This window comes from Nansenia antarctica (genome assembly GCF_963989245.1).
Source record: "Nansenia antarctica genome assembly, chromosome: 4".
Classification (NCBI taxonomy): Eukaryota; Metazoa; Chordata; class Actinopteri; order Argentiniformes; family Microstomatidae; genus Nansenia; species Nansenia antarctica.
In genome coordinates, this window is record NC_137689.1 from 51,708,687 (window position 1) to 51,721,156 (window position 12,470).

Here is a 12,470-nt window from a genome sequence, read left to right on the forward strand (position 1 = left end):
TGTGTGTGATTTTTTATGCTTTTGATAGTCAATCGATTAAGTGTATGAATCTTAAAGAACAGTTCCATTCAGATGTTTCCAACAAACCACAGACACGTATGTTCAACACACATGCCTTTTGTACTGTGTGTGCTGCACAGTTGGCTTTTGTGGTTGTGCAGAATAGGCCTCATGGAAACTTAGCATTTTACTGCCCTTGTCTGTTCATGCAGATATTTAGCGTTTAACAAAGTAATGAGCAAGGAAAACATGCCCAGACATTTCCAGTTTTATTTGGCATTTAGTTGAAATGACACATAGGCTACAACTTTTTTATTTTTGAAATAATGTTACATATACAGTACAGTGTCTAATGTGACTTTGATATTTGTTTTCCAGCGGCTCATGTGCACATTTGAGGTTCGGTTTGATCCTCGCACTAGTGAGCATGATCTCGTCAGCTCCTCCTGCATGAAGTGATCAGCCTCAGACCAGCTCCAACAAGGACGTTGTCATCTTTAAACTCTTGACTTTATATGCACAGATTAAGCTTTTAGAATTTGTTGTGATTATGATATTTTAAAAACAAAATGTTTACAAAACTGACATTATTCGAGAGCTACATGATTTTCTACTTGTTTGTATTGACATGATTTACGTCAAATGTTTACTGGATGATGTGTAAAATGTCCCCTATGCAAAAGAGTAGATAAGGTGATTATCACATACGATGTTATCCAGTAGAGTGTGACCTGTTTGAGGAAACGATGTCCAGTGTCTGTTCATAAATGTTACACAGTCATCTACCAAATTGTCGACTTCACATTATTGCCAGGAGAAAATGAGTATTGAATATTACTTTTTAACTGTATTCTAAGCCGTTATGACACATTTCCAGTTGTAACCAGCACTTAGCAACTGTTCCTAAATAGAGGGCTCCGTGTATTGCAGTTTCTTTTTATAAGTGGAATATCCCTGAGGGATGAATAAAAAGGAGCGACACATGAACAAAGCACCCATATTCTTTTATTTTTTATTTTTTATGAAATGTTCTCAAATTACAGCAGAAACATAATCATGTAAGTACACGCAAGTACATGGTACCACAACTTGAATATATACACAAACAAGATGGTTGTATTATTGTTCATAGTAGTGATTCAATTTCATAGGCATGTTTACAGAATGGTCTCTTCCTCCTTTTTGCCCCTTCTCCTTTTTTCTACATTTAGTCACTTATTGGCATTATGATGTTAGGTAAAATGATATCAGTGTCATGTATGACATCACTATATCAGGGAACCCTCAGGTAAACATCCTCTCTGCTGTCTCACTGTGGTGTTTAGGTTAAAGGTAGCTCGGCAATGTGACACCATTATACAGAGCTGGGTGACTTCCGGTTTATAGACAACAATAACAGAATTGCATTGCAAATTAGCACCCTCCCTTGAAGCACGCCCATATTGGGAAGAGGCAATAATGGAAGCCCTGGATTTCAAGTTTGGTTATTGTTGATGTTTGTAAGCAGGAAGTGCGACAATAAGACATCATATTGTTGGAATGTCTTATTTAGGTAACCTTGCATTATTACCTGATAACTATTAATTATGGACGCTGATTATTTTAGATTCACTGACTCAAGCTCCACTAGCTGACATTTCAACATAGTTTCCAAATGATTACATTCTGGGGGATTGTTTCTGCAGACCAAGGAAATGCCGTCCGGAAGATTATCTGGCTATACCAGTGTAAGATACAGTACGTAAAAAAAAAGAGTTATGAATTTGACAAATATTGACAATATTGCGTATTGTTAGGCAGTATTAGGCATTAACTTTGACTGGATAAGGTTAGACATTAACTTCTGTCTGCAAAAACAATCCAGAGACTGGTTTGTGCTATTGGAGGTTACCCATCGTGCTGAATTTATAGAGTTAAGTACCAGCAAGTACTTCTTGTTACCACATAGTTACCACCTGGTTTCTCAGAAACGACTGGGTAAATACTGGCTGAAATAGGGCTGTAAAATAAAATGTTGCCCTTATTTCTGAGTCTACCTTTAATATGCTGTTGTGTCAGTGAGAGTCATCAGTTCAGCCATCACACTGTAGTCTCTGTCTTTGGGGTTATCTTGGAGCTGAGGAACTGGGACAGGACTCTCTGCTGCTGGCTGTACCTATGCCACAAGTCACAGTTAGAACACACACAGATGCCACGAACGGTAGATTTAGCAACGTTGGCAGGGACAGTACACATTCACCAACCGTTCAGTTTACACATCAACAATGTGTCCAAGTTCGGTGTCAAGTTCGTAGGGAGGACATTTTGCAACTCACTTTGTGATGATTCTCTGGATGTGTACATTCTCCTCCTCCTTCAGCTTCTGTAGAACCCCCTCTAGGATGGGCAGCTCCAGGTTCAGATACTGAGCCACCTGAGCACAACCAGTCCAACACAGGGTTTAGTGCATGAATTGAATGATAGAACGATCTGGGAATTGGTGGTCTATTGTGTGTTTGATACTCATTGTCTGATCCCCCAATCCTGCCGCAAACAGCGGAATTGTCCAGAAATAGCCCTTCTACCCTATACTGTATACTTGTATAGATATGGAGGTATTTGATAGGTATAAGCAATGTTCCACATAATTACTGTATTCAGACATTAAATCAGAAATTAAATTAGACAACCCCAGTGATTTTTACTAGGGTCCAACATAGCCATTTTAGCTATGACAACCATATTGCTAATACCTATCCAATCCTTTCAGATCTACACAGGTACAGTATAGGGCTTACAGAGTACAGCTACTTAGAGTGGCCTGGGCGGGGGGGGTTGTCTGGCCAGGGCTAGACACTCACATCAGTGCTGACTTCCTGTTCGTCTCTGTCCATCAGAAACATCTTCATGATGTTCTCTGAAGGGCCCTGGAGAATCCTCTCCCATAGAGGTAGGTCTGAGTCCCCCAGCTTTCTCTTCTCTGTATGGGGACACAGCAGTCACTCGTTTTATTTTGCCTTTATTAGGTTTTCTATTAAATTGACTTTTTCTTCTCCTTCAAATTTCTTGGTATATACTCAATACTGTAAGATGTCTTTGTCTCAAGATCAAACATTGATTTTAGTTTACATCACACACAGAATATTTCTTCCAACTTCTTTGAGATTTCAAAAGGATGGCATCAGCCCCTTAATTAAAGGACGCCAACTACTTTATGAAAGGATAGCAGCAACCACGTTATCAAAGAGAGTGAACAACCTACCCCCGCTTTGATGAATGCAGTAGAGGGCAAACTCTTGTGGAACGTTCTCTATCTGCAGCAACACAAGTGAGAACACAATAAGCATAAGCATACAGGTAAACAAGAAAAAAGTACATTTAATCCTATTTGATCCTAACTTCAATCAAATGACTTGTTAATCTTCTTTCAAAGTTATTCATATTAAGCTATAAGTATACATATTTAATTTGGTCTGCATACTGATATACTGTAGATACCAACCAAGATCACATTAACACAAGAGGTTGTTCAAATTCACCTTGAATTTCTGTAGAAGCTGTGTTATGACCTCATGCGTGGTCATTCTGCTGTTGATGCGTACGTTAGTGGGGGTGCCATAGGATGGGGTGAATATTGACGTCTGCAGAGAAGGAATAGGAGTGAGGAATAACATTACATAAGACACAGTGGGTCTATGGCTTAAGTATGAAGTGACAGTCAAACATTTTACATTTAACATTTAAGTCATTTAGCAGACGCTTTTATGCTAAGCGACTCACAATAAGTTATATAAGTAAGTAAATCAACTATACAACAGTCGTCGTAAGCAAAACGTGCCATCGGCAGTTACCATGCCTTTTTTTTTTTACTGGTTATGTAGGGTGTTGGGGGGTGGAGAGGTCTGAGTAGTCAGAGCCCAGGTGTACCCTAAAGTCATGGGTCTTTATTCTATGGAGGAAGATAGGTAGTGACTCTGCCATCCTGACAGGGGTGGGAAGCTCTTTCCACCATTGGGGCACCAAGACAGAGAAGAGCCGTGACTGAGCTGAGTGACCAGTAGGTCCCCATAGAGATGGTGGTACCAAGTGGTCAGCAGAGATAGAAGGACAGGGTGGTCAGGTCATGGTTTGGGGACTGACCATCATTTGCAGGTAGGGAGGGGCTGTTCCCTTTACTGCTCTGTAGGCGATCACTAGGGTCTTGAATCTGATGGAAGCTGCTACTGGGAGCCAGGGGCGCCGCTAAGGGGGTGGTAAGTTAGGACGATTCTAAGGGCCCAGCACTGACAGGGGCCCATGAGAATCTTTAAAAATATATATATTATATTTATAAATAATATTATTATTATCATAAGGACGTTAATGTAGCCGAATTCAAATTATAATTCTATGTATTAAAAAAAGTCACAAAAGAAACAAACTGGAGTTTTGTTTCTCTATGTTTAACAAAATGAAGCCTTATTATTTACCCCTCTATTTATTCATTGCATGGTTCAGTCCACCGCGCGCGAGCTGCTAGACTAGAGGAACGTTACCGCAAATATTCTGACAAGGTTTCCATGACCAACATGTCCTGCTGTAGTATGTGTGTGGGACAGATGGAGGACAGCCAGATTGGAAATGCATCAAATGTACGTGTGCGTGCGTGGACGATGTCGTGAAAGGCAAAGCCAAAGTCAGGGTCTCAAAAGAGAAAAGTAAAAAAATCTGTGATCTAATCACTGCGTGGATGATCTAGTTAGCTCGCTATAGCTAATTAACATTAACTTCAAGTATAGTTAACTTACAGTGCACTGTCAGTATAATTTCAGTTAAATGTATGAGATGAGTGCAATTTTGGTCCAAATATAGGTTATTAGAGCTCAGTGAATTTGTATCCAGCAGCTATGCACTCTTGCTATAGCTAGCTAGCTAACTAGTATAATGTTACATGCTAATGACGTCATGCACAGATGCAGCTCCAGGATCAGGACTCCTTCCCTCAACCCACCTCCCAGTTGAAGGAGAAGGAGGTGAGCAGTAGGAGTTTGGGGTTAACAAACATATTTTGAATATTTTAATGTATGCTGCATTACCATGCAAGCATTGAATACAACTTTAGCTAATATTCATATTTAGTTAATAGTTCTTCCAGTAATTGCAATAACATTGACCACTGGCATCTTAATAATATTGTTAGCTAGCTAGATAACATTTAAGTTAGCTAATCTGGTGTAATGTATGTATTATTATGTTAATACTATTATAGGACATATTATGAATTATGTACCTATGGATACTCCATGCCAGGGCCCACTTCAAGCAAGGCAGCCAGAGAGGAGAGCAGAGGTGGGGGGGTAGTGGTGGTCTAGTAGTGGATACTATAGTGAGTTGGACTTGTGATTGGAAAGTTGCAAGTTCAAATCCCGCCTGAAACCTCACCACTACTTGTGTGCCCTTGAGTAAGGCACTTAGCCTTCAGTTACTCCAGGGGGAATGTCCCTGTAATTCGTAATTGTTTGGATTAAAAGCGTCTGCTAAATGGCAAAATTAATTAAAATTAAAAAAATTAAGAGGTAAAGAGGCAGAAGAAGAACAAAGGACAATGACAGCAGCACAGCAAGTTGGCTTCATCACTAGATTTCAAGGATCTTATTAAAGATGTTGCTATATACTAAGAAGGCCCAGCGTTTAGCTTTGATTTGATTTGATCTCTTTACTCCTATCTTGAATCGTTGTGCATTAGGCTAGATATAGTTTTTAGCTCTCCAGGTATACTAAATACTGCCGCAGTGTAAAAATAAAAATCTTCCCATTTCACATTCAATTTCGCTGGCACCATGTCTGTGTTGCTCCCTCTTGTATAAGACACGTTTGTCTTTGTGTGAAACAAGCAATGCTGAGTCAGTAAATATCTCTCTGCTGTAATTCTTCATTGATCTAATCCTGACAGTATTATGGCCAACTGATCTTTACAAGATCTACATTTATTTAGACACAATACCACCCCATTAAAATTATATATTTTACTTTTTGTGTGATTTATACTTTTATAATTGGGTTCCAATCTTCATTTAATTATACTTTTGTCCTTGTGTTGTTCAAGTCTTAATTTAATAAGTTAAAGAATGTTGAGATTTCTTTGCTGAATTGTTGATTCCTGTATTAACTGTAATTTTACATTTACAAAAGATGTCCATCATTGGATTTCTTGCAGTGCATCAATAGTTCATCAACTTCAACTGGGTTTAGGTTGATGGGTGGTTTAGGTGGGGGGGCCCAAAATTATATTCTGTCATGGGGCCCAGAATCTCTAGCGGCGCCCCTGCTGGGAGCCAGTGAAGGGTGTGGAGGAGGGGGGAGAATGACGTGGGGAGATTGAACATCAGGTGGGCTGCAGAGTTCTGGATGAGCTGCAGAGTTCAGAGACAGGGAGTTGCAGTAGTCTAAGCGAGAGATGACAAGTGCCTGGGCTAGGAGTTGCGCAGCTTCTCTTGTGAGGAATGAGTGTATCCTTCAAATGTTGTAGAGGAAGAATCTACAGGAGTGGGCCATCACTGTGATGTTACACATCACAATACAGTTGGTTGTACAGGATCACCCCAAGATTCTTTGCTGTCTGGGTGGGGGACACAGTGGAGTTCTTCACTGTGATGGAGAAGACTGAGGGCAGGCTTTCCCAGAAGGAAGATTGAGGTGGTGAGCATACATCCAGGCAGAGATGTCTGTGAGACATGTGTCTGGGTCGGGGGTAAAACGTTGAGTGTCATCAGCAGATTGACAACAATGGTCAAAGGACAGAGCCCTGTGGGACGCCAGTGGCGAGGGTGCGTGATGTGGACAGCGACCATCTCTGCCTGGTATGAGTGATTGGCCAAGTAGGATATACAAACCAGGAGAGTGCAGAGCCTGAGTTGCCCAGCTCTGAGAGGGTGGAGAGAAGGATCTGGTGGTTTACTGTGTCAGGTTACAACAAACATTACACAAGATTTCTTACAATGTTGTGCCTTAATAGATTCAGTCGGGGAATTCATTCATCAATTTCCATTCCATTGTCCCATTTGCAATTGATTTTTAATTTCACTTTACTTCTTGAAAATCACGTCGCTAGTAATGTGAAAATCCCATTATGAAATTGCTACCTTGTAGTTGTAGAAGTGTCCGTTGATGGAGAAGCGATGTTGTTTGGCTCTGTCTCTCTGCGCTGGCGTCTTACTCTTCGCTCTCCTCTTCACTAGAGAGGCGTCACTCATACATCGGATCAGGTTGGACTGCTCCTCCTCTATCTCAGCGACCCTCACCTTGACTGGTCGTAGCGTACTGCTCTGATACGCTAGGTAGCCTGACAGAGAAAATTTGAATGAAATCGAAAAGGACGTAATACAATTTATATTTAATAATTTAATTTAATATAATCGAAAATAATCTAGATAGAGTCCTGGTCATGTATCTACGGTAAAATATCGAGCTACAATGACATGGCTGTCGTAAGACAACGGGCTTTGGGCATCTAAGTTCTCATTCTGTCGATACTCAAAATATGTTGGCCATATCTATGTGGAAGTATATAGTTGGTTGAACTTCCAAAACCACTTTTGCATCTGATGGCTGTTATTGTAATGAAATGATAAGGGAACCTGTTGCATGGTTGTTGGTCTCCTCTGCAGGATCCTGTTGCGTCTCCTCTATTTCATCAATGTGATGAAGGTCATCAAACTCTCCCCACCTGGTCATCCCTCTACAGATATGAGAGATAAGCAGTGCTTAGCCAGTATGATCTTATGCTGAATCCCAAAACAACCCCTTGTCCTTGCTCCTTGTTGGCACTAGTTGGTGGTGCATTCATGTCGGTACTACTGTAGGAAACTCAAAATGACTGACTTCAAAACCTGTTGTACAAAGATGATACTCACGTTTATCATAGTATAATAATCAACCAATAACGTACATTTTAACTCAGAGGTTGTGAATTTCCGACTTATCATGAATGCACCTTTAGGTCTGAGGTCTGGATGATATCATATGGTAATAGCACCAACTTGACCTCTGATTGACCTCTGACCTCTGAAATTCTGCTAGCCAATCCACTCAGACTTTGACCAGGGGTACTCAAGTCTAGATCAGGGGTGCTCAAGTCTAGATCAGGGGTACTCAATTACAATATGTCAATCTGTCTCTCAGGTTTCTAGAATGGCAACGGTCCAGACTAGGAGCAACAATACATTTGAAACCGCCGGGTCCCGAGTCCAGACAAAATCAGACCAGACTAATGGCTAATCTTGTTTATCACTCTTCATACTTCATTATTTAGTATAGACAGGATGCATTATAAACTTGTAGAGTAACCTCTTGCCTCCGAGAGGACTCATTGGACTAATCGGGTCAGGTGACACCAGGCTGCCGAATGGAAGCATCTGTTTTTCATCCTGTATTTTGAGCCTGATGGGCCTCTGTACACCCCAGGAAATATTCAGGAATCCCTCCACCACCACCTCTCCTGAACTCTATTGGGAAGACAGGAAAATGTGCTTAGTCCAATGTCATTGGAAATAGATTAAAGCATTTATTTGGACTAACTCAAACTTGGGAGCAGTGATGGCCTACCTCATAGAAGTGCAGCTGTTGTTGCGTCTTGTCTTTTAAAAAACAATTGTAGGTGTTCAGCAGGGATGAGAACTCAGGCCTAGAAAGAAATTTAAAATGTTGACTTTTAAGATATAAACAACTCAAAGAAAGTGAATTGCATAAGGGTTCTAGAATTAAGAATAACTTTCAACATGTCTGCTTAATAGCATGGACACATTCAAAACACATTTTATAATGTGTGTTTATAACGTTGTACTTTGAACTTTAACTGACACGTTCCTCATTCCTCAGCAAGTTGTATTGGAGGGCTGGGCCCTGTTTGATTACTCTTTAAATGCACCCTTCCTTCCGTCTGTAGAAATCACTAATCTGACATGATTTGGTGAAAGCAATGCATTGTAAAGCTTGCAGTCCAGTCAAGTTAGATCAGTGATTTTTCTCAATTAAGGATGCATTTTGAAAGTATTCGGACAGGGCCCTACTTTTGTATTTGATGTTATTGAATATGTGCAATGTCAATGTACCTTTTGGTTCATTTCATTGTAGACATAGAGAACCTGCCTGGTGTTATAATGCATGGCAGAAAAAAGTAAGTAAGTAAGTAAGTAAAACTTTATTTATATAGCGCCCTTCACAGCACGGATGCACAGAGTGCGTTACATAAAAAGAAGAAAGAAGAAAAGAAGAAGAAAAAAACATATTGTTTTCTTAGTACAGCAAACAATGTTATCAACTGATTACCAAGAGTCAGTATACTGTATGAGCTGAGCAAAGCTGGGACATACTGTACCTGGACAGGACTCTCCCCTCTCCCACATGGACTACAGATTTAATTGGCTTCATGTCCAAGACAGTACCATCCACACCTGCAAGGAACACTCCATTTGTTATCATTCCAAACGCACTAGACATCACTCTCTGAATATTTCACTTAAGAAGATAGACATTGTTCATATCCCACATCATGTGGACCATGGAAAGGCTGGTGCTAGCACACATGGGGTCCCTGCTGAAGACATCATTGGACCCCCTGCAGTTTACCTACCAGGCAGACATTGGTGTGGATGATGCCATCATCTACCTGCTACCTGCTTTTTTTTTTTTTACTTCTCCAGAGCATTTAACACCATACAGCCCTTACTACTTACAGATAAGCTGCTGAGGATGCAGGTGGACTCCCCCATTGTTTTCTTGATTACAAACTACCTGACCAACAGGCCACAGTTTGTATGGCTACAGGGATGTGTGTCGGACATGGTGGTGAGCAGCACTGAAGGCTCTGGCTCCCTTCCTCTTCACCCTCTATACCTCAGTCACAACACAGCTACTTCTGCAGAAGTTCTTGGACGATTCTGCTACTGTGGGATATGTCAGTGGAGGCCAGGAGACTGAGTACAGAGGACTGTTGGACAGGTTTGTTGAGTGGTGTGAGCAGAACCACCTTCTACTCAACATCAGCAAGACAAAGGAGATGGTGGTGGATTTTAAGAGGACTAGGGTCCCCCTGTCTCCTGTATTCATCCAGGGAGAGGACGTGGAGGTGGTCCAGAGCTAGGTACCTGGGGATGCACCTGGACAATAAACTGGACTGAACTGGTAACACAGATGTCCTGTACAAGACGGGCCAGAGCCGGCTTTATCTCCTGAGGAAGCTCAGGTCCTTTGGCGTGTGCAGTACTCTGCTGAACATGTTCTACAAGTCAATGGTGACCAGTGCAGTGCTGTACGCCGTGGTATGCTGGGGGAGCAGCATCAAGGATGGTGAAAACTGGCTGAACTTGGTTATTAGTAAAGCTGGTTCTGTCCTCGGTGTCACCCTGGACACCGTGGAGGAGGTGGCCACTAGGAGGATGAGGACCAAACTCCTGGCCATCTTGGAGAATCCCTCCCACCCCCTACATGACACTATGGCGGAGCAGAGAAGCTCCTTTAGCAAGATTATTATACAGATTATTACAACCATGTTGCACTAAGGAGCATTATAGGAGATATATTTTGCCTGCCGCAATAAGACTGTACAACTCCTCCTCCAGCTGGCTCGATCGGGGTGATCAGAGTCAGGCTGGGGGATGTTAAATTATACTTGACTGCTCTTACTGTATATATTTAAGATGTCTATTTTATTATATTATTTTATTGTCACATTATTTTGTTGTTTGTGATGTGAGCTGCTGTAATGCCTTAATTTCCCCTCAGGGATCAATAAAGTAGCTACCTATCTATATCTTGACTGATATCTGCCTCTTTCCATCTCTCATAGCACGATCAAAGTCATGTTGGACTCAACAGCCTGTCAACAGTCACACCTCTCTGTCTAAACCTGTTTCTTGGGAAGGAATCTCAAGTATTCAAATCACACTTGCTGTCAGACCCATCTCTATGCAGATTGAATGGAAGGTGTCACAGGAAGCGAGTCAGTGTACTTTAGGCCTGTTGTTTTCGCTTTTACTTTATCCCTAGAGACAAGAAAGTCCCGTTTCCATTCTGTGTGCTGAGCTATGATTTATTCTAAATCATTGACTACTCCTCTCTGCTAGAGAGCTGTAACTTGCTGCATGGTGCGCTCCCAAGAGAGTGGTATTTCTTGTCATGCCTGAACATGTGTGTGTGTGTGTGTGTGTGTGTGTGTGTGTGTGAGAGTGTGTGTGTGTGTGTGTGTGTGTGTGTGTGTGAGTGTGTGTATGTGTTCACAATCACAGGCATTCTCAGAGTCAAGCACAAACACAACTGTAGGAAAGACTACTGAAATGAGAACTACTGCTAGTGTCAACATCCCTGAGTCAACAATGGTGAATTGAAGTCCAAAAATGAATTTGTGTACCCATTGAATAAATGGGCTGGATACAATCCTCAAAATCCATAGCCGGAGGGAGTCCACACCCATGTTAAACCAAAGATAATCTCTCATGACAAGGCAATAAAGACCCTCAGAAATGAAGTCAAGTTTTCCTATCCTCACACACATGGAATTCACATTACTTAGTTACTTGAATGCGTTATGAAGTTCTGATATCTTGTCTACGTCTAAAGATTCAGACACTTACACATCTGAGCTGCATGCAAATAAGGATAGAAGCAGAGAATGAACATTCTCAAGCTGGTGGTGGTGGTGGGAATAAGCACTGAAAGCTGGTCAATTCATTATACAAGTAAACACACTCTTACTGACCTTTTCACAGCCCAAATCCTACAGCGGTTCAATCCAGTGTGGTTCAGTGTTGTTATTCCTCCATAGTAGAGTTGTGATACTCTGTTGTGTTTCTATGTGTCTGTTGGTTCAAAAGTCCACAGTAAAAGAGGTGAGCCCAGTGAGAGGCGAGAGAGAAGAGCGCACACACACACAGACACACGCACACACACACACTCGCAGGTAGTTAATCATTGCTGAAACAGCGTTTGGAGGGAGGTGGCTGTAACCAGATATGACTCACCTGTTCACAGTGCATTGTGGGGATGTGTGTGTGTATGTACAGTATGTGTGTGTGTGTGTGTGTGTGTGTCTGTGTGTGCGTGTGTGTGTGCGTGTGTGTGTGTGAAGGGCATAGTAGTCAGCTGGACATGAGGGGGCCATGCCCCCCCGGAAGATTAAAAAAAAAAAAAAAAGCTTTTAAATTGCAATTTCTAGTGATTTTTGAGAAAAGGATACAAACACATCTTAACTTACAGTTGAAGCACATCACAATGCATGGTGTCATCATTGTAGTGCAGCCCGCGTCGGTTGACTTGCCTGCCTTGCGAGTTATCAGACAGATTAGTGTGGACAGTGTCGTTCAATCTATGGTAAATAAATGGTGTGACTGTGACAATAATAAAGAATCATTTTTAAGTACTCTATAAAGCATTATTCGCTAATAGTTTTCCACACAGCCAGAACTACCCAACAAGTGCTAGAGATAAAACCGAACTACAGTATACTCCAGTATATG

General features: G+C 41.5%; 2 protein-coding genes across 2 annotated transcripts in view; one reads left to right on the forward strand and one right to left on the reverse strand.

The window, feature by feature from the left end:
• The window catches only part of LOC308156073 (cystatin-C), a gene marked incomplete at both ends in the record, with an annotated part of 1,858 nt that extends 1,399 nt beyond the window's left edge, over positions 1 to 459 (forward strand). Inside the window, one exon of the mRNA XM_080529434.1 lies at positions 379 to 459. Coding sequence (XP_080385560.1) covers positions 379 to 459 — 81 coding nt within the window. The remainder of the gene's footprint in view (positions 1 to 378) is intronic.
• A 565-nt stretch (positions 460 to 1,024) lies between these two features.
• Positions 1,025 to 11,823, reverse strand: rassf6 (Ras association domain family member 6). The gene is made up of 11 exons (XM_080529893.1): positions 11,714 to 11,823; positions 9,335 to 9,410; positions 8,563 to 8,641; positions 8,305 to 8,462; positions 7,596 to 7,696; positions 7,101 to 7,300; positions 3,519 to 3,620; positions 3,242 to 3,293; positions 2,841 to 2,959; positions 2,316 to 2,413; positions 1,025 to 2,155 (listed from the first exon to the last, which is right to left on the reverse strand). Exons 2-11 carry the CDS (start codon positions 9,385 to 9,387, stop codon positions 2,080 to 2,082), a joined length of 1,038 nt encoding a protein of 345 aa, XP_080386019.1. The 5' UTR covers positions 9,388 to 9,410; positions 11,714 to 11,823; the 3' UTR covers positions 1,025 to 2,079.
• Between the last annotated feature and the right edge of the window lie 647 nt (positions 11,824 to 12,470).